The 23,888-nt window shown below is 48.2% G+C and overlaps 1 protein-coding gene across 3 annotated transcripts; it reads left to right on the plus strand.

Annotated features, from left to right (window-relative positions):
• Positions 1 to 774: 774 nt before the first annotated feature.
• mtm1 (myotubularin 1) lies at positions 775 to 23,396 on the plus strand. Of its 3 annotated transcripts, none has more exons than XM_038272852.1 (16): positions 786 to 864; positions 5,563 to 5,641; positions 6,127 to 6,199; positions 6,918 to 7,012; positions 7,582 to 7,692; positions 7,803 to 7,904; positions 13,389 to 13,472; positions 13,550 to 13,699; positions 14,214 to 14,402; positions 16,904 to 17,086; positions 17,154 to 17,309; positions 17,379 to 17,426; positions 17,508 to 17,600; positions 17,905 to 18,018; positions 22,323 to 22,499; positions 22,585 to 23,396. In XM_038272852.1, the coding sequence occupies exons 2-16, from the start codon at positions 5,585 to 5,587 to the stop codon at positions 22,771 to 22,773; spliced, it is 1,821 nt and encodes a 606-aa protein (XP_038128780.1). In that variant the 5' UTR covers positions 786 to 864; positions 5,563 to 5,584; the 3' UTR covers positions 22,774 to 23,396. The 3 variants fall into 3 exon arrangements, with proteins under 3 accessions (XP_038128781.1, XP_038128780.1, XP_038128778.1); XM_038272850.1 differs by having other exon boundaries at positions 787 to 864; positions 22,582 to 23,396; XM_038272853.1 differs by lacking the exon at positions 5,563 to 5,641 and having other exon boundaries at positions 775 to 864; positions 22,582 to 23,396.
• The last annotated feature ends 492 nt before the right edge of the window (positions 23,397 to 23,888 follow it).

A 23,888-nucleotide genomic window follows, 5' to 3' on the forward strand; every position in this document is an offset into this window, starting at 1 on the left:
TGGATGTCACGGTGTGTACGGAGGTCATCTAATCAGGACAGCCTTCGTGTCTCTAAGAGTACACAGGATATGGGCACATCTTGGAGCCGGTCTGATAGGAGAGCTGCTGTATCTGTAACCCTGAGACAGAGAGGCAACCTGCATGGAGTTCAACACATGGATGGCGTGTCAGTTTCTGATACGGACAGCTAAGCATCCACATGATGCGACACAGACTCAGAAGGTATAAGAAGCAGGAGATGACGTTGTTCGGGGCTCAAACTTTGCTGGACGCTTGCGGACTTGATTTTTGAGACCACAGCTGTGCATAGCTCTAAGCATTTTTCTCTGTCCTGTAACGACCTGATCTGGAATAAACTCTGTTACTTTTTTACTCCTGTTTTTATAGTCCTTTTTTATATGGTTTTACCCAGTTTGAGTTAAGAGTAGTAAATAACTTGCTCCTAGGAAAAGAACCGGTGAGGAGGCCCCCGGGGCGCTACAGCCTTCCTTCCAAGGGGACAAATCCTCCTCACTTTAACAATATACACACGTAACTATAAATATATGCTTATATATATTTACAGATCTAAAAATAAGAAGTCATAAGAGCAATGTGCAAAAGACAGAAAGTTTGCTGACATAAAAACCTATTTTACCAGAAATTAAATCCCTTCAATATTTGGAAATGAGGAAAATGTTTGTGGCGATTGACGCCGCCCGCCGGCAGCTCTCTGCGCCGCCAAACGCGCCGGTGCTGTAACGGAGCAGAGCCCTCAGCAGCCAATCAGGACGCTGACAGCTGGTCACGTGACGCAGGGTGAGTTGTTTCTGTGGCTGGAGGAGGACGGCGACATTTAGCCGCACAAGCTGAGCTGTTTCCAGGTAGGTGAAGCTCTGCGGGCAGCAGCCCGCCTCCCGCTGGGTCCAGTAGAACCGGAACCTCCCGCTCTGTTCAGGCTGGGCGGCGGTTCCGCCTCGGTTCTGGTGCTGGGTTCGCTCCGGGCCTTCAGCGTTTCCTGGTCCGGTCCAGGCTGCCGGCCCGGCCCTCTGAGACCGCGGTCTGTGTTTCGGTTCTGACCCGCTCCGGGGGTTCGGACGGACCGGTTCTGTTTGGAAGCAGAACCGGGCCGGTCTGTTTTCATAGGAAGTGAGAGAACCGAAGCGGGCCGCCATTAAAATCCGCTTCTAGAAATTGGAGCGGCTTTTATTTTAACTTGTGACGTCAGAATGAATCTGAAATGAATGTTTATTAATAAATGAAAGCTTTAAGTGGAGAGTTTAGGATGAAATCCGCCCTGGCCGCTTCCGAAACTTTGGTCCGGAAGTTGTCATCCGCATATTCGGTTACTTCCGGTGAAAAAGAAACACCACAAACCTAAAAATAATCCATAAACTTTAACCTGAAGGGTTATCGTTTATTAATGAGACTCGGTTCTCATCATTTTCTGAACTTTAATCGATTATCAGATCAATTATTATTTTTATTAATTCCTGATAATAAGTCGGTTTATCTCTAAATGATCAGTTAGAAGTTATTTATATTTTCCTTTGAACAAGATTAAACGCATCAACTGTTGAATGTTTAGTGATTAAGTCAGACCTATTTATGAAATTAAACTCTTATAAAGTAGTGTCTGTGGTTCCTGCGGCAGGCAGCCACTACCGTGCATTTGCCTTAGAAAGCCTGAAGAAGAAATGAAGGTTTTTCATCCTAGAATCGTAGCATAGATTAACCAAAGCGTCTCCTGATCCGTTTAACGGCATAGAAATACACATCCTGGTGTTTTAGATCAGTTCATGTTTCCTGACAGTTTGTTTCAGGAGTTTTGATTGATTATTATTCTCAGTTATTAAAAATAAAATGTTTGATAGAAATAAAAGCTTCAGCAGGAAAAGCCGAGTTAAATAAAAAATGTTTGTTTTCAGCAATAAGAGCCGGAAAACGTTAAAAATAAACGATTCCCTCCAGGAATCTTGTCCAGGGAAAGAAGCCGACTGAAGAGAAATAGATTTAACATATTAAACATTATCAGGCGTTAAGCTTCAGAGGAGATCTAGTTGGTCTATTTAAGGCGGTCTGCTTTTATTTCTGCCGGTGGGTTATTTTTTCACCTGTTGGTTCCTGTGTGACGCTCGCCTCATAGATGCTTTCTTCTAACTGATTTCTGGTTTTCATATCTGCAGCTCTTTATTGCTGCTGAGGTTGATTTATAGATCTATAGATAATAGATCATAGATGAAAATTGTAAATGGCCTCTTAGCTTGAAGGTATTCGCCCCGCTTTAGGTCCCGCCCTACGCTCTCCATGCTCACCTAGATATTTTCAGTCCCTTTCTGAACCATCGTGAACCATCCGTTGCCATAGTTACCAGTCCCCTACTTTTGCTGCAAATATAATTTTTTTTTACAGACGTTTGCCTGAAAATTCGAGTTTTATTCTTTAGTTCGATATAATCTTTTCATATTATGACTTTCTATTAGTGATGGTGGAAATGAAGCCTCATTGGCCAATCAGGCTCCATGTGAACACGTCACCACCTACTGGTGAAGTGCAGAACTACAGTCAGTAACATTATAGTCATGTTTGCAGTATTGTTTTCTTTCCATTTAAGTTCCTTTGGAATTGAACTCAGTTCCAACGTAGTGAATGTGAAATTTGAAAGGTTTTACGTGTATGAAAGATGAGCGTTACTGTTTTATTCCTTACTTCACATGTTACAGCAGAATATCGCCAGTGATATTGATTTAAAAATAATAATAAAAGAGAAAGGTTTGCCTGAAAGCTGGTCGCTGACAGCAGCGTCTACTCCTCCCTCTGAAAGCATCAGATCCTTGTTCTTTTGTGTCCAAATGTTCTCATCCCATTGAAAACTGTTATAAACCATATGCTTGTAATAAAAATGAAATAGAAAATGGAGTGCAGTGATTAAAGACTAAATCCAGAAGGAAAATGACTTTTTCCTGTGTGAAATTTAGTACTTAAATCTATATTTGCGTTTTATATTAACTTACAGTTTCTCTTTGTTTTACTATCCTTAATAAACAGTCTGTGTTCTAACATCAGGCGTTTTATTTCGTCCCATATTGCCCAGAGTTGGCAATATGGGACAAAATAAAACCTGCTGTAATCTGTCCCCCCCCAGGTCTAAATCAGGCAAAGACAGGTCCCAGCTTTTTCATTTTTGACTTATGCGCATCCTTTATGATGAAAACTCCCTCCTGACACTTTGGAGGTGATAGACCTTTGTTTCTTAAAGTTACAAGGGGATTATAGCAGCGCCCCCTACTGAACAAGATGGGTAGCCCGGTCAGCAAGGACCTGAGGAAGAGCGGCTGCTGACGTCGCTCTGCTGCCCCCGCCGCTCAGAAGGCTTTTTCATTTTTGAGTTGTGGACAGTACTTTGCAGGCAGACCATGGAAAGGAAAAAAGCAATGTCTGCTGAGTTTTCTCTCTGATTATAGCATAAAATGTGCAACCTTATAGAAGAAAATGAAAATGCAAACAGGATGACTGATTATTAATTTAATTTATGAGTTAATTAATGCAGCCACATTCTTAAAATGATAAAGCATTTCTCAAAAATGTTAAATATGGTAACGATTTGCTTCCATAGACGATAGTAATGTAGATCTACCCTGATCCGATTGGTTTGGTTAAACCAACCAATCTAATTTGCCAGGGTCTTTACCCTCTCTATATTCATACCAGGGCAAACCAATACTAATTAGTCACAGAAGCCAGAATACTTGTTGTGTTTCAATGCAACTTTCAAAAGTCTGAAGCGGGTTTGAACCATCAACCTCAGGAGTGGAAATCAATGTCTTACAGCTGAAGCCATTAGCAAGATGAAGGCCTCTGACAAAGCAATACTACCCAACACCAAGCTAACACCTTCGACCAGCGGCTCGCTCAGACTTTGATCATTATATTGTTTAATCTCACCAAACTACACTGCTGAAAAGAAAGGGACACTTTAAAACACATCTGATCCCAATGGGGGGGGGGGGTTATGCTGTTTATTTATCCTGATATGGACTGGGTGATGTGTTAGGTACAAAAGCATCATTTGATGGAAATGAAAATATTCAACCTACAGAGGGCTGAATTCAAAGACACCCCAGAAATGGAAGTGAAAAAACGATGCTGCAGGCTATAGTCCATTTAGCTGAGATTTCATTGCAGCAACTCTAAATGGTATTCAGTCATTTGTATGCCCCCCCCCCACGTGCGTGTCTGCATGCCTGACAACGCCGGAGCGTGCTCCTAATGAGGCGACGGACGGCGTCCTGTGGTATCTCCTCCCAGATCTGGACCAGACCATCACTGACCCCCCACCAAACCGCTCATTCTGAACGATGTTACAGGCAGCAGAACGTTCTCCACGGCTTCTCCAGACCCTTTCACGTCTGTCACATGTGCTCAGGGTGAACCTGCTCTCATCTGGGAAAAGCACAGGGCGCCAGTGGCCGACTAGCCAATTCCGGTGTTCTGTGGCAAATGCCAATGGAGCTCCACGGTGTCGGGCAGTGAGCACAGGGCCCACTAGAGGACGTGGGGCCCTCAGGCCATCCTCGTGGAGTCTGTTTCTGATTGTTTTGTCAGAGACATTCACACCAGTGGCCTGCTGGAGGTCCTTCTGTAGGGCTCTGGCAGTGCTCCTCCTGCTCCTCCTTGCACAAAGGAGCAGATAGCGGTCCTGCTGATGGGTTGTAGACCTTCTACGGCCCTGTCCTGCTCTCCTGGAGGAACTGCCTGTCTCCTGGAATCTCCTCCATGCTCTTCAGATTGTGCTGGGAGACGCAGCAAACCTTCAGGCAATGGCAGGTATTGATGCGCCATCCTGGAGGAGTTGGACTGCCTGTGCAACCTCTGTAGGGTCCAGGTAGCGCCTCATGCTAACAGTAGTGACAGTGACCCTAGCCAAATGCTAAACTGGTGAAAAAGAGCCAGAAAAGATGAGGAGAGGATAAAATGTCAGCGGCCTCCACCTGTAAAACCATTCCTGTTTGATGGTCGTCTGGTTGTTGCTCCTCTAGTTCACCTGTTGTTCATTTTATTAACACCAAAGCAGCTGAGACTGATTAACACCCCCCCCCCCTCTGCTGCTTACCTGACCAAAGCAATATCCCACAAGTTTAATTAACCTGATGCTTTACTCTGATTACAAAGTGTTCCTTTACTTTGAGTAGTGTAGTTTTAACCAACTAGATGTTGTTGTTGTTTTTTCAACCAATCTGTTCTTAGAATCGATCCAAACTCCCACATCTCTACTAAATGCTGAGGCTGTTTAAATGCCTGCCGATGTAACGGCTTCGTCTGTAGATCTGGGATTTTAGATCTGGAGTTTAGTCAAAGTAATCTGTGTTTATATTTTCTGAGGCCGACTTCACAACGACGGAAACAAAATGATTCCTTTTAATCCGCCATGTTTTTATTGGCCGTTATCTGAGTGAAGCGGTTTCCATCCAGACGGGACTCTCCCCGGTTTGACAGGAGATCTTCGTCTAGGAGCTCTATCTCATATAGAAACAGAATGATAGAATTCCCATCATCACCAAGCCTGTGCTTTGATTTCCCAGACTGGAAGCCCCTCCCTGGCAGATGGCGTCTCCCGTCTCTGCGTACCGCGCCGGCCCTTTGGACTCGCACATCTCTAGTGTAGGTTGGATCTGTGTGTTCTGTTTCTATACCTGTTAGAGACGCTTTCCTAGACCTGTAGTTGTTTAGTCCTGGATCCCAAAGAGCTCCAAGTCTGAGGGAGGAAGTCCTGCTTTTCATCGCCCTGAACTGTCCTGCTGCTTTTAGATGTTAAAACCTGAATCAGTTAGCTTAACGGCCTCACTAGCGGCCGTCGCTCTGCTAGTCATCAGGCGTCCTGGATGACCCCCCCGCCCTAATCTGTAGTTTCACGTTAGCCATTGAGATTAACTCCGCTAACTTACTCAGCCTGAAAATAAAACAAAGAGCTTAACTTTAACGCTCAGCGCTGTAGGACCAGCAGGGGGCGCCAGATGAGCTCCATATAATCATCAGAATTGAAGCTTCAGCTGTTTGTTTAAATCATAGATGTTGTACCAACCTCAGATGGTGACTGTTTAAAGGACTGGCTGTGATCGATCCGTAACCAAACGGTTTCTCCTCAGCCTTCCAGAAGTTCCCCTCAGATGGAGCTGCTAGCCGACGTGTGTCTGCTCCCAGGAGAGGACCGGATTACAGGTAATAAAATGGCCGACCGTTGGTCGCAGCAGCATCTCTCTGATGCTGAAAGTTTCCCCTAATTACTGAGATTTCAGGTTATTCTGGTTTGATTAACTAATTTCAGTCTGTTCTTTACTTTTAATGTTATTAAATTATTGCTGCTTTCATCTCTGACTGCATGAAGAACTGAAGCACAGAGCTGCTTTAGAAAAACACCCACAATCCTTTGCTGCATCCCTGTCAACTAACCACACCCTGACCGCTCTGCCCCTCCCCCTCCTAGAGGGGAAACAGGAAGTGGGTGGAGCTACAGCTCGGTTTGAGTTATCGGACCGATGGCGACGCTGGAGACCAAATGATTCTACTGAAGGACAGGAAGTCAGGAAATACAAGGGCCTTCTATTCTATTCTGTTCTGTTTGGTTCTATTCTATCCTGAACATGTTGAAATATCTTACTGACCTGGTTAATAAAGCTGTTCAGATCCAGAAAGTGAGCATAGATCAGTAATTGATAGAAGTTGAGCTGAGTGGATGATCAGAGTTCAGAACGTCTCCAGCTGGATCCAAAAGGAAACGGATCACCTGAATGGATCTGTTTAGCAGCCTTTCTGTTTCCTCCGTTCAAAGCTGTAGGTCTGTGATGTTCGTCGTTGTGTCGTCGTGTCGTCATGTCGTTAAGCGAGGCGCTGAAAGCCTCCAGAGACGAGGCGACTCTAAGCCTTTCTGTCCTTCCAGATCAGGAGATCATCTACATGTGTCCGTTCAGCGGAGCCGTGAAAGGGAAGGTGTTGGTCACCAACTACAGACTCTACTTCAAGAGCTCCGACGCTGTGAGTCCTGCTGACGGCTGCAGCCGTCCTCCGACACCAACGCCATCATCATCATCCTCTGGCTCTAGATTGGACCCCTCCCTCAGCTCCATTCTGACTCCAAACTCTAAAGGGTTAAACCATCAGTTCAGCTGAACCATCAAACCAGCAGGAATCTCCATAGTTAGAGGAACGCTGGGGGGGGCGGCTGGCTGGGGACCAGCATCAGATGACGCTCTACATAGGCTCTGATAGCGTCTCCCCCTGGTGGTGAACCGGGGCACTGCAGCACCGCTGCAGAGGAAAACGCACCATCAGACCTTCAAACACGTCTCTGTGTGGATCAGTGCTGGAGGGGTCAGAGTTCACTGACCATTTCCTAGCTGCTGATCCGGCCGTTAATCAGCTCTAGCTGTTTGAAAATATAGTTGATGATGGTGATGATGATGGTTTAAAGGTCAATCGGAGGGAAACCACCGTCCTCCTTTAACCTAATATCTCAGCGTCTGACATGAATGCTGATTCTAATCTCAGATTGAATAACGGCGATGGAAAGTGACGCTCTATCCTCCATGTTCACTCTGTGACAGGAAGCTCCAGTGGTGCTGGACGTTCCTCTGGGCGTCATCAGCCGCGTGGAGAAGATGGGCGGAGCCTCCAGTCGAGGAGAGAACTCTTACGGGTTGGACATCACCTGCAAGGTTGGTTTTTATTTCAACGCCTTTTCAACAGTCTGCTCCTCCAGATCCTCCGTCCTCCTCACCTGTCCAGGTGATTCTCATTAAACAGTGATGGTCCTGTTTCTCTGCAGGACATGAGGAACCTGAGGTTCGCCCTGAAGCAGGAGGGTCACAGCAGGAGAGGGATCTTTGAGATGCTCTTCAAATACGCCTTCCCTCTGTCACATGGCCTGGTGAGTCCTCCTGCCCTGGATTAGACCCAGACTATAGCCTCCACCCAGACTATAGCCTCCACCCAGACTATGGCCTCCACCCAGACTATAGCCTCCACCCAGACTATAGCCTCCACCCAGACTATGGCCTCCACCCAGACTATAGCCTCCACCCAGACTATGGCCTCCACCCAGACTATGGCCTCCACCCAGACTATAGCCTCCACCCAGACTATAGCCTCCACCCAGACTATAGCCTCCACCCAGACTATAGCCTCCACCCAGACTATGGCCTCCACCCAGACTATGTCCTCCACCCAGACTATGGCCTCCACCCAGACTATGGCCTCCACCCAGACTATGGCCTCCACCCAGACTATAGCCTCCACCCAGACTATAGCCTCCACCCAGACTATGGCCTCCACCCAGACTATAGCCTCCACCCAGACTATAGCCTCCACCCAGACTATAGCCTCCACCCAGACTATGGCCTCCACCCAGACTATGGCCTCCACCCAGACTATGGCCTCCACCCAGACTATAGCCTCCACCCAGACTATGGCCTCCACCCAGACTATGGCCTCCACCCAGACTATGGCCTCCACCCAGACTATGGCCTCCACCCAGACTATGGCCTCCACCCAGACTATGGCCTCCACCCAGACTATAGCCTCCACCCAGACTATAGCCTCCACCCAGACTATGGCCTCCACCCAGACTATAGCCTCCACCCAGACTATGGCCTCCACCCAGACTATGGCCTCCACCCAGACTATGTCCTCCACCCAGACTATGGCCTCCACCCAGACTATAGCCTCCACCCAGACTATAGCCTCCACCCAGACTATAGCCTCCACCCAGACTATGTCCTCCACCCAGACTATGGCCTCCACCCAGACTATAGCCTCCACCCAGACTATGTCCTCCACCCAGACTATGGCCTCCACCCAGACTATAGCCTCCACCCAGACTATGGCCTCCACCCAGACTATGGCCTCCACCCAGACTATGTCCTCCACCCAGACTATGGCCTCCACCCAGACTATGGCCTCCACCCAGACTATGGCCTCCACCCAGACTATGGCCTCCACCCAGACTATGTCCTCCACCCAGACTATGGCCTCCACCCAGACTATGTCCTCCACCCAGACTATAGCCTCCACCCAGACTATGTCCTCCACCCAGACTATGTCCTCCACCCAGACTATAGCCTCCACCCAGACTATAGCCTCCACCCAGACTATGTCCTCCACCCAGACTATGTCCTCCACCCAGACTATAGCCTCCACCCAGACTATGTCCTCCACCCAGACTATGTCCTCCACCCAGACTATGTCCTCCACCCAGACTATAGCCTCCACCCAGACTATGTCCTCCACCCAGACTATGTCCTCCACCCAGACTATAGCCTCCACCCAGACTATAGCCTCCACCCAGACTATAGCCTCCACCCAGACTATGTCCTCCACCCAGACTATAGCCTCCACCCAGACTATGTCCTCCACCCAGACTATGTCCTCCACCCAGACTATAGCCTCCACCCAGACTATGTCCTCCACCCAGACTATGGCCTCCACCCAGACTATGTCCTCCACCCAGACTATGGCCTCCACCCAGACTATGTCCTCCACCCAGACTATGGCCTCCACCCAGACTATGGCCTCCACCCAGACTATGTCCTCCACCCAGACTATGGCCTCCACCCAGACTATAGCCTCCACCCAGACTATAGCCTCCACCCAGACTATAGCCTCCACCCAGACTATGTCCTCCACCCAGACTATGTCCTCCACCCAGACTATGTCCTCCACCCAGACTATGGCCTCCACCCAGACTATGTCCTCCACCCAGACTATGTCCTCCACCCAGACTATAGCCTCCACCCAGACTATGGCCTCCACCCAGACTATGGCCTCCACCCAGACTATGGCCTCCACCCAGACTATGGCCTCCACCCAGACTATAGCCTCCACCCAGACTATGGCCTCCACCCAGACTATGGCCTCCACCCAGACTATGTCCTCCACCCAGACTATGTCCTCCACCCAGACTATGGCCTCCACCCAGACTATGGCCTCCACCCAGACTATGGCCTCCACCCAGACTATGTCCTCCACCCAGACTATAGCCTCCACCCAGACTATAGCCTCCACCCAGACTATGGCCTCCACCCAGACTATGGCCTCCACCCAGACTATGTCCTCCACCCAGACTATGGCCTCCACCCAGACTATGGCCTCCACCCAGACTATGTCCTCCACCCAGACTATGTCCTCCACCCAGACTATAGCCTCCACCCAGACTATGTCCTCCACCCAGACTATGGCCTCCACCCAGACTATAGCCTCCACCCAGACTATGTCCTCCACCCAGACTATGTCCTCCACCCAGACTATGTCCTCCACCCAGACTATGGCCTCCACCCAGACTATGGCCTCCACCCAGACTATGTCCTCCACCCAGACTATGGCCTCCACCCAGACTATAGCCTCCACCCAGACTATGTCCTCCACCCAGACTATGTCCTCCACCCAGACTATGTCCTCCACCCAGACTATGTCCTCCACCCAGACTATGTCCTCCACCCAGACTATGGCCTCCACCCAGACTATGGCCTCCACCCAGACTATGGCCTCCACCCAGACTATGGCCTCCACCCAGACTATGGCCTCCACCCAGACTATGGCCTCCACCCAGACTATAGCCTCCACCCAGACTATGGCCTCCACCCAGACTATGGCCTCCACCCAGACTATGGCCTCCACCCAGACTATGTCCTCCACCCAGACTATGGCCTCCACCCAGACTATGTCCTCCACCCAGACTATGTCCTCCACCCAGACTATGTCCTCCACCCAGACTATGTCCTCCACCCAGACTATGGCCTCCACCCAGACTATGGCCTCCACCCAGACTATGGCCTCCACCCAGACTATGTCCTCCACCCAGACTATGTCCTCCACCCAGACTATGGCCTCCACCCAGACTATGTCCTCCACCCAGACTATGTCCTCCACCCAGACTATGGCCTCCACCCAGACTATGTCCTCCACCCAGACTATGTCCTCCACCCAGACTATGTCCTCCACCCAGACTATAGCCTCCACCCAGACTATAGCCTCCACCCAGACTATAGCCTCCACCCAGACTATAGCCTCCACCCAGACTATGTCCTCCACCCAGACTATGGCCTCCACCCAGACTATGTCCTCCACCCAGACTATGTCCTCCACCCAGACTATGTCCTCCACCCAGACTATGTCCTCCACCCAGACTATAGCCTCCACCCAGACTATGTCCTCCACCCAGACTATGTCCTCCACCCAGACTATGTCCTCCACCCAGACTATGTCCTCCACCCAGACTATAGCCTCCACCCAGACTATGTCCTCCACCCAGACTATGTCCTCCACCCAGACTATGTCCTCCACCCAGACTATGTCCTCCACCCAGACTATAGCCTCCACCCAGACTATGTCCTCCACCCAGACTATGTCCTCCACCCAGACTATGTCCTCCACCCAGACTATAGCCTCCACCCAGACTATGTCCTCCACCCAGACTATGTCCTCCACCCAGACTATGTCCTCCACCCAGACTATGTCCTCCACCCAGACTATAGCCTCCACCCAGACTATGTCCTCCACCCAGACTATGTCCTCCACCCAGACTATGTCCTCCACCCAGACTATGTCCTCCACCCAGACTATGGCCTCCACCCAGACTATGGCCTCCACCCAGACTATGGCCTCCACCCAGACTATGTCCTCCACCCAGACTATAGCCTCCACCCAGACTATAGCCTCCACCCAGACTATAGCCTCCACCCAGACTATAGCCTCCACCCAGACTATAGCCTCCACCCAGACTATGTCCTCCACCCAGACTATGTCCTCCACCCAGACTATGGCCTCCACCCAGACTATGGCCTCCACCCAGACTATGTCCTCCACCCAGACTATAGCCTCCACCCAGACTATAGCCTCCACCCAGACTATAGCCTCCACCCAGACTATGTCCTCCACCCAGACTATAGCCTCCACCCAGACTATGTCCTCCACCCAGACTATAGCCTCCACCCAGACTATAGCCTCCACCCAGACTATGTCCTCCACCCAGACTATGTCCTCCACCCAGACTATGTCCTCCACCCAGACTATGTCCTCCACCCAGACTATGGCCTCCACCCAGACTATGGCCTCCACCCAGACTATGGCCTCCACCCAGACTATGTCCTCCACCCAGACTATGTCCTCCACCCAGACTATGGCCTCCACCCAGACTATGTCCTCCACCCAGACTATGTCCTCCACCCAGACTATGTCCTCCACCCAGACTATGTCCTCCACCCAGACTATGGCCTCCACCCAGACTATGTCCTCCACCCAGACTATGGCCTCCACCCAGACTATGTCCTCCACCCAGACTATAGCCTCCACCCAGACTATAGCCTCCACCCAGACTATAGCCTCCACCCAGACTATGTCCTCCACCCAGACTATAGCCTCCACCCAGACTATGTCCTCCACCCAGACTATGGCCTCCACCCAGACTATGTCCTCCACCCAGACTATAGCCTCCACCCAGACTATAGCCTCCACCCAGACTATAGCCTCCACCCAGACTATGTCCTCCACCCAGACTATAGCCTCCACCCAGACTATGTCCTCCACCCAGACTATAGCCTCCACCCAGACTATGTCCTCCACCCAGACTATGGCCTCCACCCAGACTATGTCCTCCACCCAGACTATGGCCTCCACCCAGACTATGTCCTCCACCCAGACTATGGCCTCCACCCAGACTATGGCCTCCACCCAGACCAGGAGCTGTAGAGGTCCTAACAGGATAATCCAGGACTGATGACAGAGCGGTTCCTGATCTCTGGTCCTGGAGCTCTGCTCTCCTGCTCCTTTCAGATCAGATCAGATTAAAATGAGCTACTATGCTGATAGAAGAAGGAGCCGGTCCTCTCTGCTGCTCAGCTAGCAAACGTAGCATCCGTCACCTTGATCCTGAAAGGAGTTCCTGGTGCTTCTTCACTCTGGTTTCTGTCACACAGTTAGCGTCAGCGCTAACTGAACGCTGTAGACCAGAGGTCAAGGGTTAATGGTCCGGATCCGGTTCAGGTGTTTGAGAAAATATGGGAATCAGGAAATTATCTATAAACCAAACTGAACGATTGTTCTCTGCTTAAAAAAACACTTTAGATTTTAAAATGGAAAATAACATGGATGCATAAACACCTCATTTTATTTCAGTGTTAAATTCTGTCTAAAGTAACAGATCATTAAAACTGTCTCCAGATCTTTACTGGTTGATGACTTTCTTTATTTGCACCGCGCTGAGTTTTAATTGGTCGCCTCGGTAATAGATAATTCAGCAGCAGATCTGCTGGTTCCTAAAACGTCTGGATTGGTTAGCATGCAGCGGCGGTGCAATGTGTGACAGGAAGCGTCTGTGTTTGAGGCTGCAGGCGTCTCATGCGTCTCTCCTTCCTTGCAGCCTCTCTTTTCCTTTGTGAACCAGGAGAAGTACGCTGAGAACGGCTGGATCGTCTACAAAGCCATGGAGGAGTTCAGGCGGCAGGTACGCCTTGGGAAGGTGGTGGTGGTGAGGAACTGAGAAGCCTTCATTTTACCGTGTCTGTAAACTGTGTCCTGCAGGGTTTACCCAACAACAAATGGCGCATCACGTTCATCAATAAGAGCTACGAGCTGTGCGACACGTACCCCACCGTGCTGGCAGTGCCTTTTAAATGCAAAGAGGATGACCTGAGGAGAGTGGCTGCTTTCCGCTCCAGAGGACGCATCCCGGTAGGAGCTGCACCGGGGTTACTTTACTGCTGGCATCAGGCTGAAGATGGAGGATAAAAAACATCCTGATCAATTACCATCATCAACTCCAGAGGGCGCCATGCGCTCAACGTAAACTGGAATGGTGCCGCCTGCTGGTAGAACCACCAGAAAGCCAGACGGCCTTTATTATCTTGAGCTTCCAGTGAGACTGAAGCTCAGAAATTAAGCTCCTGTCTCACCTGGACGATTTCTCCAGCGTCTGCCGGACGTCCCAGATTCTCCTAAACACTGGCAGACGCTGGACTTTCTATTCTGGGCGTAAACATAGAGAGTAATCAGAGTTAGTGGAACCAGGCTTGTTAGATCAAGGGTTTAGACGTTTGATGGAATAAAGCTTTCACTTTCAGAATGATACTGAAAGCTTTTTATTTTAGGAACCGTATGAATATTTCAGTTGGTAGCCTAAATGCTGATTTATTGGGCGATTATTAAACCAGGCAGGTGAAGTGATTGGTGGGTTTTTCTGGTCCAGGTTCTGTCGTGGATCCACAGGGAGAACCAGGCGGTCATCGTTCGCTGCAGTCAGCCGCTGGTCGGTATGTCAGGAAAAAGAAACAAAGACGACGAACGATACCTGGACCTGATCAGAGAGGCCAACGACACCACCAAGAAACTCACCATCTACGACGCCCGGCCCAACGTCAACGCCGTCGCCAACAAGGTCAGTAGAAGAAGAAGAAGGGAGTACCGTAAATTAAATGAGAAAAATGCTCGACGGTTAGCATGGGGGGGGGGGGGTGGGCAACGATTTAAACAAACCTTTACCTTTTTTTATACCAGATTATAAACATGCTAATTTATTGTTGGTGCAGATTCTTAAGCTTCCTGGATGGAAGAGAAACGTCTTCAATCTTGGAAACAAAGTCCACACTGCAAAAACTATCTAGAAATAAGTAAACATTTCTTAAACTAAGTGTATTCACCCTTAATTTGAGTAGGTACATGAGATAATTTGCCAATGGAATGAGTAATTTTACTCTTAAAATAAGATAATTAGATAATATGCACTTGAAATAAGACAATGCAATTGTGTTTTCTTATTTTAAGTGTAAATTTTCTTGTTCCATTGGCAAAATGTCTCTTTTACCTCCTCAATTCAAGAACAAATGCACTTATTTTAAGAAAAAATGACTTATCTAGATTCTGATTTTTTGCAGTGCAGAGGATTGAATTTAACTTTTTATTGTAAGTCCCACCCTTTTTGTTTTTTATCAGTAGGATAAATCAAGGTCGTTTTTTTGATGAAGGACTCATGATGTCAGAGTTTCTGGGAGATGTTGGGTCTTCTACAGCAGAAATGTTCTTCCTCACTCTGAGCCTGGTTCTGCTGGAGGTTTCTTCCTGTTCAAAGGGAGTTTTTCCTCTCCACTGTCGCTACAAGCATGCTTAGTGTGAGGGATTGCTGAAGAGTCAATGAGTCGATGCAATCAGCTGGTTTTCCTTAGATAGAAAACTTTGAGTTGAAGGATCTGTATAATTTTCACACTCTGTAAACATATTTCAATAAAAGGCCTTATAGATACAGCAGGGTTCCTGCAGGTCCTTGAAAAGTCTTAAAAGGCATTGAATTCTTCAAAATAAAACTAAGGCCTTAATTGGTATTAAAATGTCTTAAATCAGTCTTTCATAGGTCTTAATTTTTAAAACATCATAAATAGGATCATTTTATTACAATTTATTTTTGTAATTTAAATAAAACATTAAAATTGACAATTTTTTATTTTTTTTTTATTTAAAAATAACGGCTCTCCATTATTGATTCCGTCCCGATAGCGGAACCAATAAAAGCGTTGTTGCTGCTGGGACATTTGGGAGATGCTCCATTAACTTTTTGTCTGGAAAATATGAGCAAGTGTAAATGTAACCAAAAGAGTTTCCTCCATGGCTAAAACCAGGGAACATCCATGAGGCTCAGTGGATTTAGTGCAAGAAGTCATTCAAGCTCAGAACGATGGGAATTAAGGCAGTGGAGTTAAAAAAAAAATTAAAAAATTTAAAATAAAAAAATAAATAAAAAATAAAAATAAATAAAAAAATAAAAATAGAAAAAAACAATTTTAAATAAAAAATAAATGAATAAATAAAATAATAAATAAAAAAATATGGATCTATGTTAAAATAAACCTTTGGGTTAGGTTGTCACAAGCAGGTTTTTCTGGTGTTTCTTGTGAATTTGGTCTTAAATTTTTATTTCAAGTGGCATTAAAAAGTCTTATAAAGTCTTGAATTTAACTGGCCTTATGCTGTAGGAACCCTGAGTAGAGAATACAGCGGAGAGGAGGTTTGAACCCGATCACACAGAATCAACAGGAAGCAGAAGTCTCTGCATAAGCTGAGCAATCCTGGCTAATAGCATCTTTTTCCTATTACGATAAATGAGCTTAGATTAAAGTAACTCAGATTTCACACAGATTCCCTGCTGTGTATCAGGCTCACAGACTGAGGAGAAGACAAAAACAGACACACCATAGATCAGGAAGGTATGAACACAGCTTCGGATGGCGGCGCCTTTTCCTGGGAAACTAGCTTAGACAGGTTAGCACTGGACTGGTCAGGTTTATAGACGGCTGTTAGAATTTGTCTCGTTTTCCCTCCGGATGAAAAAATGAAATTAATCGTCTTGATTGTTCTTTATTTTGTCTGAAGAGAATTCCACCATTTTAACCCCGACCAGAACCAATCAGACTGGATAAACTGGTGAACTGGAAAGTGACCTGAGATGACACGATGTGACTTGGAGCTACAGAAATAAACTGGATTTATTTCATTAAAAACCATGACATCTCATTAAATTATCATTTTTTTAAATTAAGGCCTTAATTGGCATTAAAATTCATTAAATCTGTTTATTGTGGCATTTAAAATGCTTTCTTTAAAAAAAATAGTTTATTAAAACAATTTCATCAAACATGTTATATCACGATATATTTGTGTGGAACTGCTTCCGGTTGATGGCAAAGCCGTATGTTCAGAAAAAGCTACAGAATGGAGGAAAAAGGACAATTTCAAGAAAACTGGCTGGAAAACGAGGAGACATGTCTGCAGCCTAATGATGGCATTAAAATAATAATAATAATTATTATAAAAGAGCATTAAAAAGCATTAATTCCTGTATAAACCCTGTATTTATTGCTACGCCTGCTGATGTGTTTCCAACTCCAGGCCACCGGGGGGGGCTATGAGGGGGACGAGTACCTAAATGCAGAGCTGGTCTTTCTGGACATCCACAACATTCATGTGATGCGGGAGTCGCTGAAGAAGCTGAAGGACATCGTCTACCCCAACGTGGAGGAATCCCATTGGCTGTCCAGCCTGGAGTCCACCCACTGGCTGGAGCACATTAAGGTAAGAGCCGCGCGTTGACCTCCGCCGCACGCCGCCGCTCCGTGCGTTAAAACCCTGTGCTGTTCAGCTGGTGCTGTCAGGAGCCATCCAGGTGGCCGACAAGGTGTCCAGTGGAAGCTCGGTTCTGGTGCACTGCAGCGACGGCTGGGACCGGACCGCTCAGCTCACCTCGCTGGCCATGCTGATGCTGGACAGCCACTACCGCACCCTGAGGGGCTTCCAGGTGCGCCTCGCCACTCAGAGCGCCGGAAACCAGCGTCAGACAATCAGCTGATCTTTGCTTTCTCTGCAGGTCCTGGTGGAGAAGGAGTGGATAAGCTTCGGTCACAAATTTGCATCTGTAAGATTATCCTGCTGATGGAGACGCTTCACGCCAGAAGGTTCCGTCTGGTTAGGAATGATGTCATTTTCTTTGTTTTAGAGGATCGGCCACGGTGACAAAAACCACGCCGACCAGGACAGATCGCCCATTTTCGTTCAGTTCATCGACTGCGTTTGGCAGATGACCAGACAGGTCGGTTAAACACTTTAGTTTGCAGATCGTTTAGATTTAAACCATATTAAAGTCAGAGGAAGTTACTGCTTTCAATTATAATAAATTATTTTATCGTTTTGTAAAAATGAAGAATAATTTTTTCTGCTCCTTTTCCTTCAAACTGTGCTGTAATATTTTTTTTTAATCTAAAATGAATGAAATAGAATTAAAGAAAGTGAGTTTTTCTGTTAACTGACAGCGGAAGAAAATCAAAGTAGATCATTTAGAATTTGGATGTTTAAAGTGAAAATGGCTCCACTGTGACTGAAGCGTTTCCCCTCAGTTTCCCACAGCCTTCGAGTTCAACGAGCAGCTGCTGCTAACCGTCCTGGATCATCTCTACAGCTGCCGCTTCGGGACCTTCCTCTATAACTGTGAGAGCATGCGGGACCAGCAGGTGAGCGACCATGCGGGCTTCACGCTGCGTTCACCTTACCGACAGCTGAACTTGCTGCTAGCGCTGCGTTCACCTTACCGACAGCTGAACTTGCTGCTAGCGCTGCGTTCACCTTACCGACAGCTGAACTTGCTGCTAGCGCTGCGTTCACCTTACCGACAGCTGAACTTGCTGCTAGCGCTGCGTTCACCTTACCGACAGCTGAACTTGCTGCTAGCGCTGCGTTCACCTTACCGACAGCTGAACTCGCTGCTAACGCTGCGTTCACCTTACCGACAGCTGAACTCGCTGCTAACGCTGCGTTCACCTTACCGACAGCTGAACTCGCTGCTAACGCTGCGTTCACCTTACCGACAGCTGAACTCGCTGCTAACGCTGCGTTCACCTTACCGACAGCTGAACTCGCTGCTAACGCTGCGTTCACCTTACCGACAGCTGAACTCGCTGCTAACGCTGCGTTCACCTTACCGACAGCTGAACTCGCTGCTAACGCTGCGTTCACCTTACCGACAGCTGAACTCGCTGCTAGCGCTGCGTTCACCTTACCGACAGCTGAACTCGCTGCTAACGCTGCGTTCACCTTACCGACAGCTGAACTCGCTGCTAACGCTGCGTTCACCTTACCGACAGCTGAACTCGCTGCTAACGCTGCGTTCACCTTACCGACAGCTGAACTCGCTGCTAACGCTGCGTTCACCTTACCGACAGCTGAACTCGCTGCTAACGCTGCGTTCACCTTACCGACAGCTGAACTCGCTGCTAACGCTGCGTTCACCTTACCGACAGCTGAACTCGTTGCTAACGCTGCGTTCACCTTACCGACAGCTGAACTCGCTGCTAACGCTGCGTTCACCTTACCGACAGCTGAACTCGCTGCTAACGCTGCGTTCACCTTACCGACACCTGAACTCGTTGCTAACGCTGCGTTCACCTTACCGACACCTGAACTCGCTGCTAACGCTGCGTTCACCTTACCGACAGCTGAACTCGCTGCTAACGCTGCGTTCACCTTACCGACACCTGAACTCGTTGCTAACGCTGCGTTCACCTTACCGACAGCTGAACTCGCTGCTAACGCTGCGTTCACCTTACCGACAGCTGAACTCGCTGCTAACGCTGCGTTCACCTTACCGACAGCTGAACTCGCTGCTAACGCTGCGTTCACCTTACCGACAGCTGAACTCGTTGCTAACGCTGCGTTCACCTTACCGACAGCTGAACTCGCTGCTAACGCTGCGTTCACCTTACCGACAGCTGAACTCGCTGCTAACGCTGCGTTCACCTTACCGACAGCTGAACTCGCTGCTAACGCTGCGTTCTCCTTACCGACAGCTGAACTCGCTGCTAACGCTGCGTTCACCTTACCGACAACTGAACTCGTTGCTAACGCTGCGTTCACCTTACCGACAGCTGAACTCGCTGCTAACCATACGTTCACCTTACCGACAGCTGAACTCGCTGCTAACGCTGCGTTCACCTTACCGACAGCTGAACTCGCTGCTAACGCTGCGTTCACCTTACCGACAGCTGAACTCGTTGCTAACGCTGCGTTCACCTTACCGACAGCTGAACTCGCTGCTAACGCTGCGTTCACCTTACCGACAGCTGAACTCGCTGCTAACGCTGCGTTCACCTTACCGACAGCTGAACTCGCTGCTAACGCTGCGTTCACCTTACCGACAGCTGAACTCGTTGCTAACGCTGCGTTCACCTTACCGACAGCTGAACTCGCTGCTAACGCTGCGTTCACCTTACCGACAGCTGAACTCGCTGCTAACGCTGCGTTCTCCTTACCGACAGCTGAACTCGCTGCTAACGCTGCGTTCACCTTACCGACAGCTGAACTCGTTGCTAACGCTGCGTTCACCTTACCGACAGCTGAACTCGCTGCTAACGCTGCGTTCACCTTACCGACAGCTGAACTCGCTGCTAACGCTGCGTTCACCTTACCGACAGCTGAACTCGTTGCTAACGCTGCGTTCACCTTACCGACAGCTGAACTCGTTGCTAACGTTGCGTTCACCTTACCGACAGCTGAACTCGCTGCTAACGCTGCGTTCACCTTACCGACAGCTGAACTCGTTGCTAACGTTGCGTTCACCTTACCGACAGCTGAACTCGCTGCTAACGCTGCGTTCACCTTACCGACAGCTGAACTCGCTGCTAACGCTGCGTTCACCTTACCGACAGCTGAACTCGTTGCTAACGTTGCGTTCACCTTACCGACAGCTGAACTCGTTGCTAACGCTGCGTTCACCTTACCGACAGCTGAACTCGTTGCTAACGCTGCGTTCACCTTACCGACAGCTGAACTAATTGCTAACGCTGCGTTCACCTTACCGACAGCTGAACTCGCTGCTAACGCTGCGTTCACCTTACCGACACCTGAACTCGTTGCTAACGCTGCGTTCACCTTACCGACACCTGAACTCGCTGCTAACGCTGCGTTCACCTTACCGACAGCTGAACTCGCTGCTAACGCTGCGTTCACCTTACCGACACCTGAACTCGTTGCTAACGCTGCGTTCACCTTACCGACAGCTGAACTCGCTGCTAACGCTGCGTTCACCTTACCGACAGCTGAACTCGCTGCTAACGCTGCGTTCACCTTACCGACACCTGAACTCGTTGCTAACGCTGCGTTCACCTTACCAACACCTGAACTCGTTGCTAACGCTGAGTTCAGCTTACCGTCACCTGAACTCATTGCTAACGCTGCGTTCACCTTACCGACACCTGAACTGGTTGCTAACGCTGCCCCCTGTCAGCTGTTTAAAATGGCTAATCTGATAGCTGCAGCAGCTTCCAACCACTGTTTGCCAAATGCCGGGTAAGCATTACTGGATCTGGATAGCATTAGCAGTAGCAGCTCATGCCTGGCAGGCGTTAGCAGAGGTGGCTACCATTAGCACTACGGTTAATCTGTCCACGTCTGTGGTTCAGCCTCATTCTGCAACAGTCAGGCTACTGTTACACGTTTTATACGGCGGGCTTGATCCTCTCACAGTCGCTAAAATCATTTTACACTTTTTAAGGTGTTTCTAAACAGTTTGGGGGATTTTGTCAGGGCCAGTTAACAGGTTAACAGGGCCTAGCATTAATGGAGCTCCCCAATGCTAACTTTGGGTTAGCAAATGCCTGGCTAGCATTAGCACTAGTTTTAAGGGAAGTAGCATACATGGAGCTCTCCAATGCTAACCTTGGGTTAGCAAATGCCTTGCTAGCATTAGCAAACCTGGCTAGCATTAGCACTAGTTTTAAGGGAAGTAGGATGCATGGAGCTCTCCAATGCTAACCTTGGGTTAGCAAATGCCTGGCTACCATTAGCAGCCCTGACTAGCATTAGCAATAGTTTTAAGGGAACTAGCATGCTTGGAGCTCTCCAATGTTAACTTTGGGTTAGCAAATGCCTTGCTAGCATTAGCAAACCTGGCTAGCATTAGCACTAGTTTTAAGGGAAGTAGCATACATGGAGCTCTCCAATGCTAACCTTGGGTTAGCAAATGCCTTGCTAGCATTAGCAAACCTGGCTAGCATTAGCACTAGTTTTAAGGGAAGTAGGATGCATGGAGCTCTCCAATGCTAACCTTGGGTTAGCAGATGCCTTGCTAGCATTAGCAGCCCTGACTAGCATTAGCACTAGTTTTAGGGGAAGTAGCATGCATGGAGCTCTCCAATGCTAACATTGGTAAGCAAATGCCTTGTTAGCATTAGCAAACCTGGCTAGCATTAGCACTAGTTTTAAGGGAATTAGCATGCATGGAGCTCTCCAATGCTAACCTTGGGTTAGCAAATGCCTTGCTAGCATTAGCAAACCTGGCTAGCATTAGCACTAGTTTTAAGGGAACTAGCATGCTTGGAGCTCTCCAATGCTAACCTTGGGTTAGCAAATGCCTTGCTGGCATTAGCAGCCCTGGCTAGCATTAGCATGAGCATTAAAGGACCTAATAGTAGCGTAACTCACTAGCGACCATTTAGCTCGGTTTCCATGGTGACAGCAGTTCTCTTTTGCGACTTTAATTCGCAGCAAAATTCATCCGACGTAGAGAAGCGATTCTCGGCTGCTTAGAACTACAAACACCGAGCTCTGTCTCCCAGAATCCTTTGGTGTCGATGATGTAATATTTATTTTGTCAGAATATTAAAAAACGAATCATTGAAAGTATTTATTTCAGTGAAATGATTTTTTCATTTATTTCAGAGGAACCTTTGTAGCGTTGACCTTTAACCTGATGCGGTTTCAGCTTGAGTGTCTCTGAATGTTTCTACGTTTATTGATGGCGTGACTCTGCGTCTCTGACCAGGAGCTGAGAGCAAAGACCGTGTCTCTGTGGTCTCTGGTCAACAGCAAGATGGACCTTTACCTGAACCCATTCTACACTCCAGAGTCTGGACAGGTTCTCTACCCGGTGGCCAGCATGCGCCACCTAGAGCTGTGGGTGACGTACTACATCCGCTGGAACCCCCGCATCAGGCAGCAGGTAGGATCTGGTCCCGTTCTCAGGAGGATCTCCAGCTTCTGCTCCTTTAATGAATGACCTTTGACCTCCTCTGTGGCTGCAGCAGCAGAGTCCCGTGGAGCAGCGCTACAAGGAGCTTCTGGCCCTCAGAGAAGAATACTTGAAGAAGCTGGAGCAGCTCCAGCTGTCAGACTCCTCCTCCTACCAGCTGGCTAACAGCTCCTCCCCCAACACCACGCCGTCCTCGGCCTCCACGCCGTCCCAGCAGTTCACGCACCTCCAGACGCCGCTCTAGAGGCCAGAGACGCGCTCCTCGTCCCGTCTGATGGCGGTCTAACACAGAGCGCTGCTTCTTTTCATTGGACCTGGTGATTTATGCAATGGACGCCGTCTGGAAGCGCTCCAGAGGACGCCTGCAGGATCCTCAAAGTCTTTTATTTTGATAGAATTCATCTGAAGCTTTTAATCTCTTAGTTATTAATAATAATAATATATGATGGGATGGAGGCGATTTCTGGGGAAAAAGCAGGCGGACGCTTCTGAGACCCGTTGTCCACAAACTAAAGTGTTCCTGTCAGCTGGGGGCCGATATCTGGGGCCCCGGGCTGATCTCATCTCATCGGCATATGGGGAGAAATCAGTCCCAGAATTATTGAAAGAAAAGAACAAGTTTAAAGAATGAAAAATGGAGGAAAATGAGTTTTAAAAACAGAAAATTGAAAAACTCAATGAAAAAAAAAGGCTTTCAGATAAAATCATGTTTGAAAAAAGTTCAGCCAATGTTTCTCCTTCTGCGGCCCTCGCTGCGCTGACCAATAGAAACGCTCATTTCTAGCGCTCCTCTGATGGAAAATCATGCAGGTTTAAAACACAGTCCCCACAAAAAATATGAAAAGAGAAAAAAAAAGATTGTTAAACAAAACTGAAAAAAAAATTGGAAAATAAAAGATATTGGTTGAACTTTTAAAACACAAATTCTTCTTCAAGCCTTTTAATCAAAGTTCCACTTTTTCAAATCAATTTCCTTAAAATTCCCTTTAATATTGGAGCAGGTTTCTCTCCATAGATCCACAGATCAGCGGCCGCTCCGACCGGCCGCTCAGTAACCTCAGTGTTTATTTTTCTAAAGCTTTTTCTAGCATTTTTCTAGCACTTAAAGGACCTTCAGGGTTTGGCTTCAATCTCAGCTTCTGGTTTTTCCTTCATGCCTCAAATATGAAAACGCCGTCAGATGGACTGGTCATGAGAACAAAAGGGAAAACGTCCCCCAGGTGCATTATGGGGGATCATGTTACCATAACAGGGATTTTGAGCGTCCATAGCAACGCAGCGTTGCTAGGGGAGCTTTTTTAGACATTTCTGGGCTGAAAAACGGATTTAAAGTTTCCTTAAAACAAGATAATCTGCTTC

The sequence above is a fragment of the Cyprinodon tularosa genome, unplaced genomic scaffold (assembly GCF_016077235.1).
Source record: "Cyprinodon tularosa strain WSP-4 unplaced genomic scaffold, ASM1607723v1 ctg843, whole genome shotgun sequence".
NCBI lineage: Eukaryota > Metazoa > Chordata > Actinopteri > Cyprinodontiformes > Cyprinodontidae > Cyprinodon > Cyprinodon tularosa.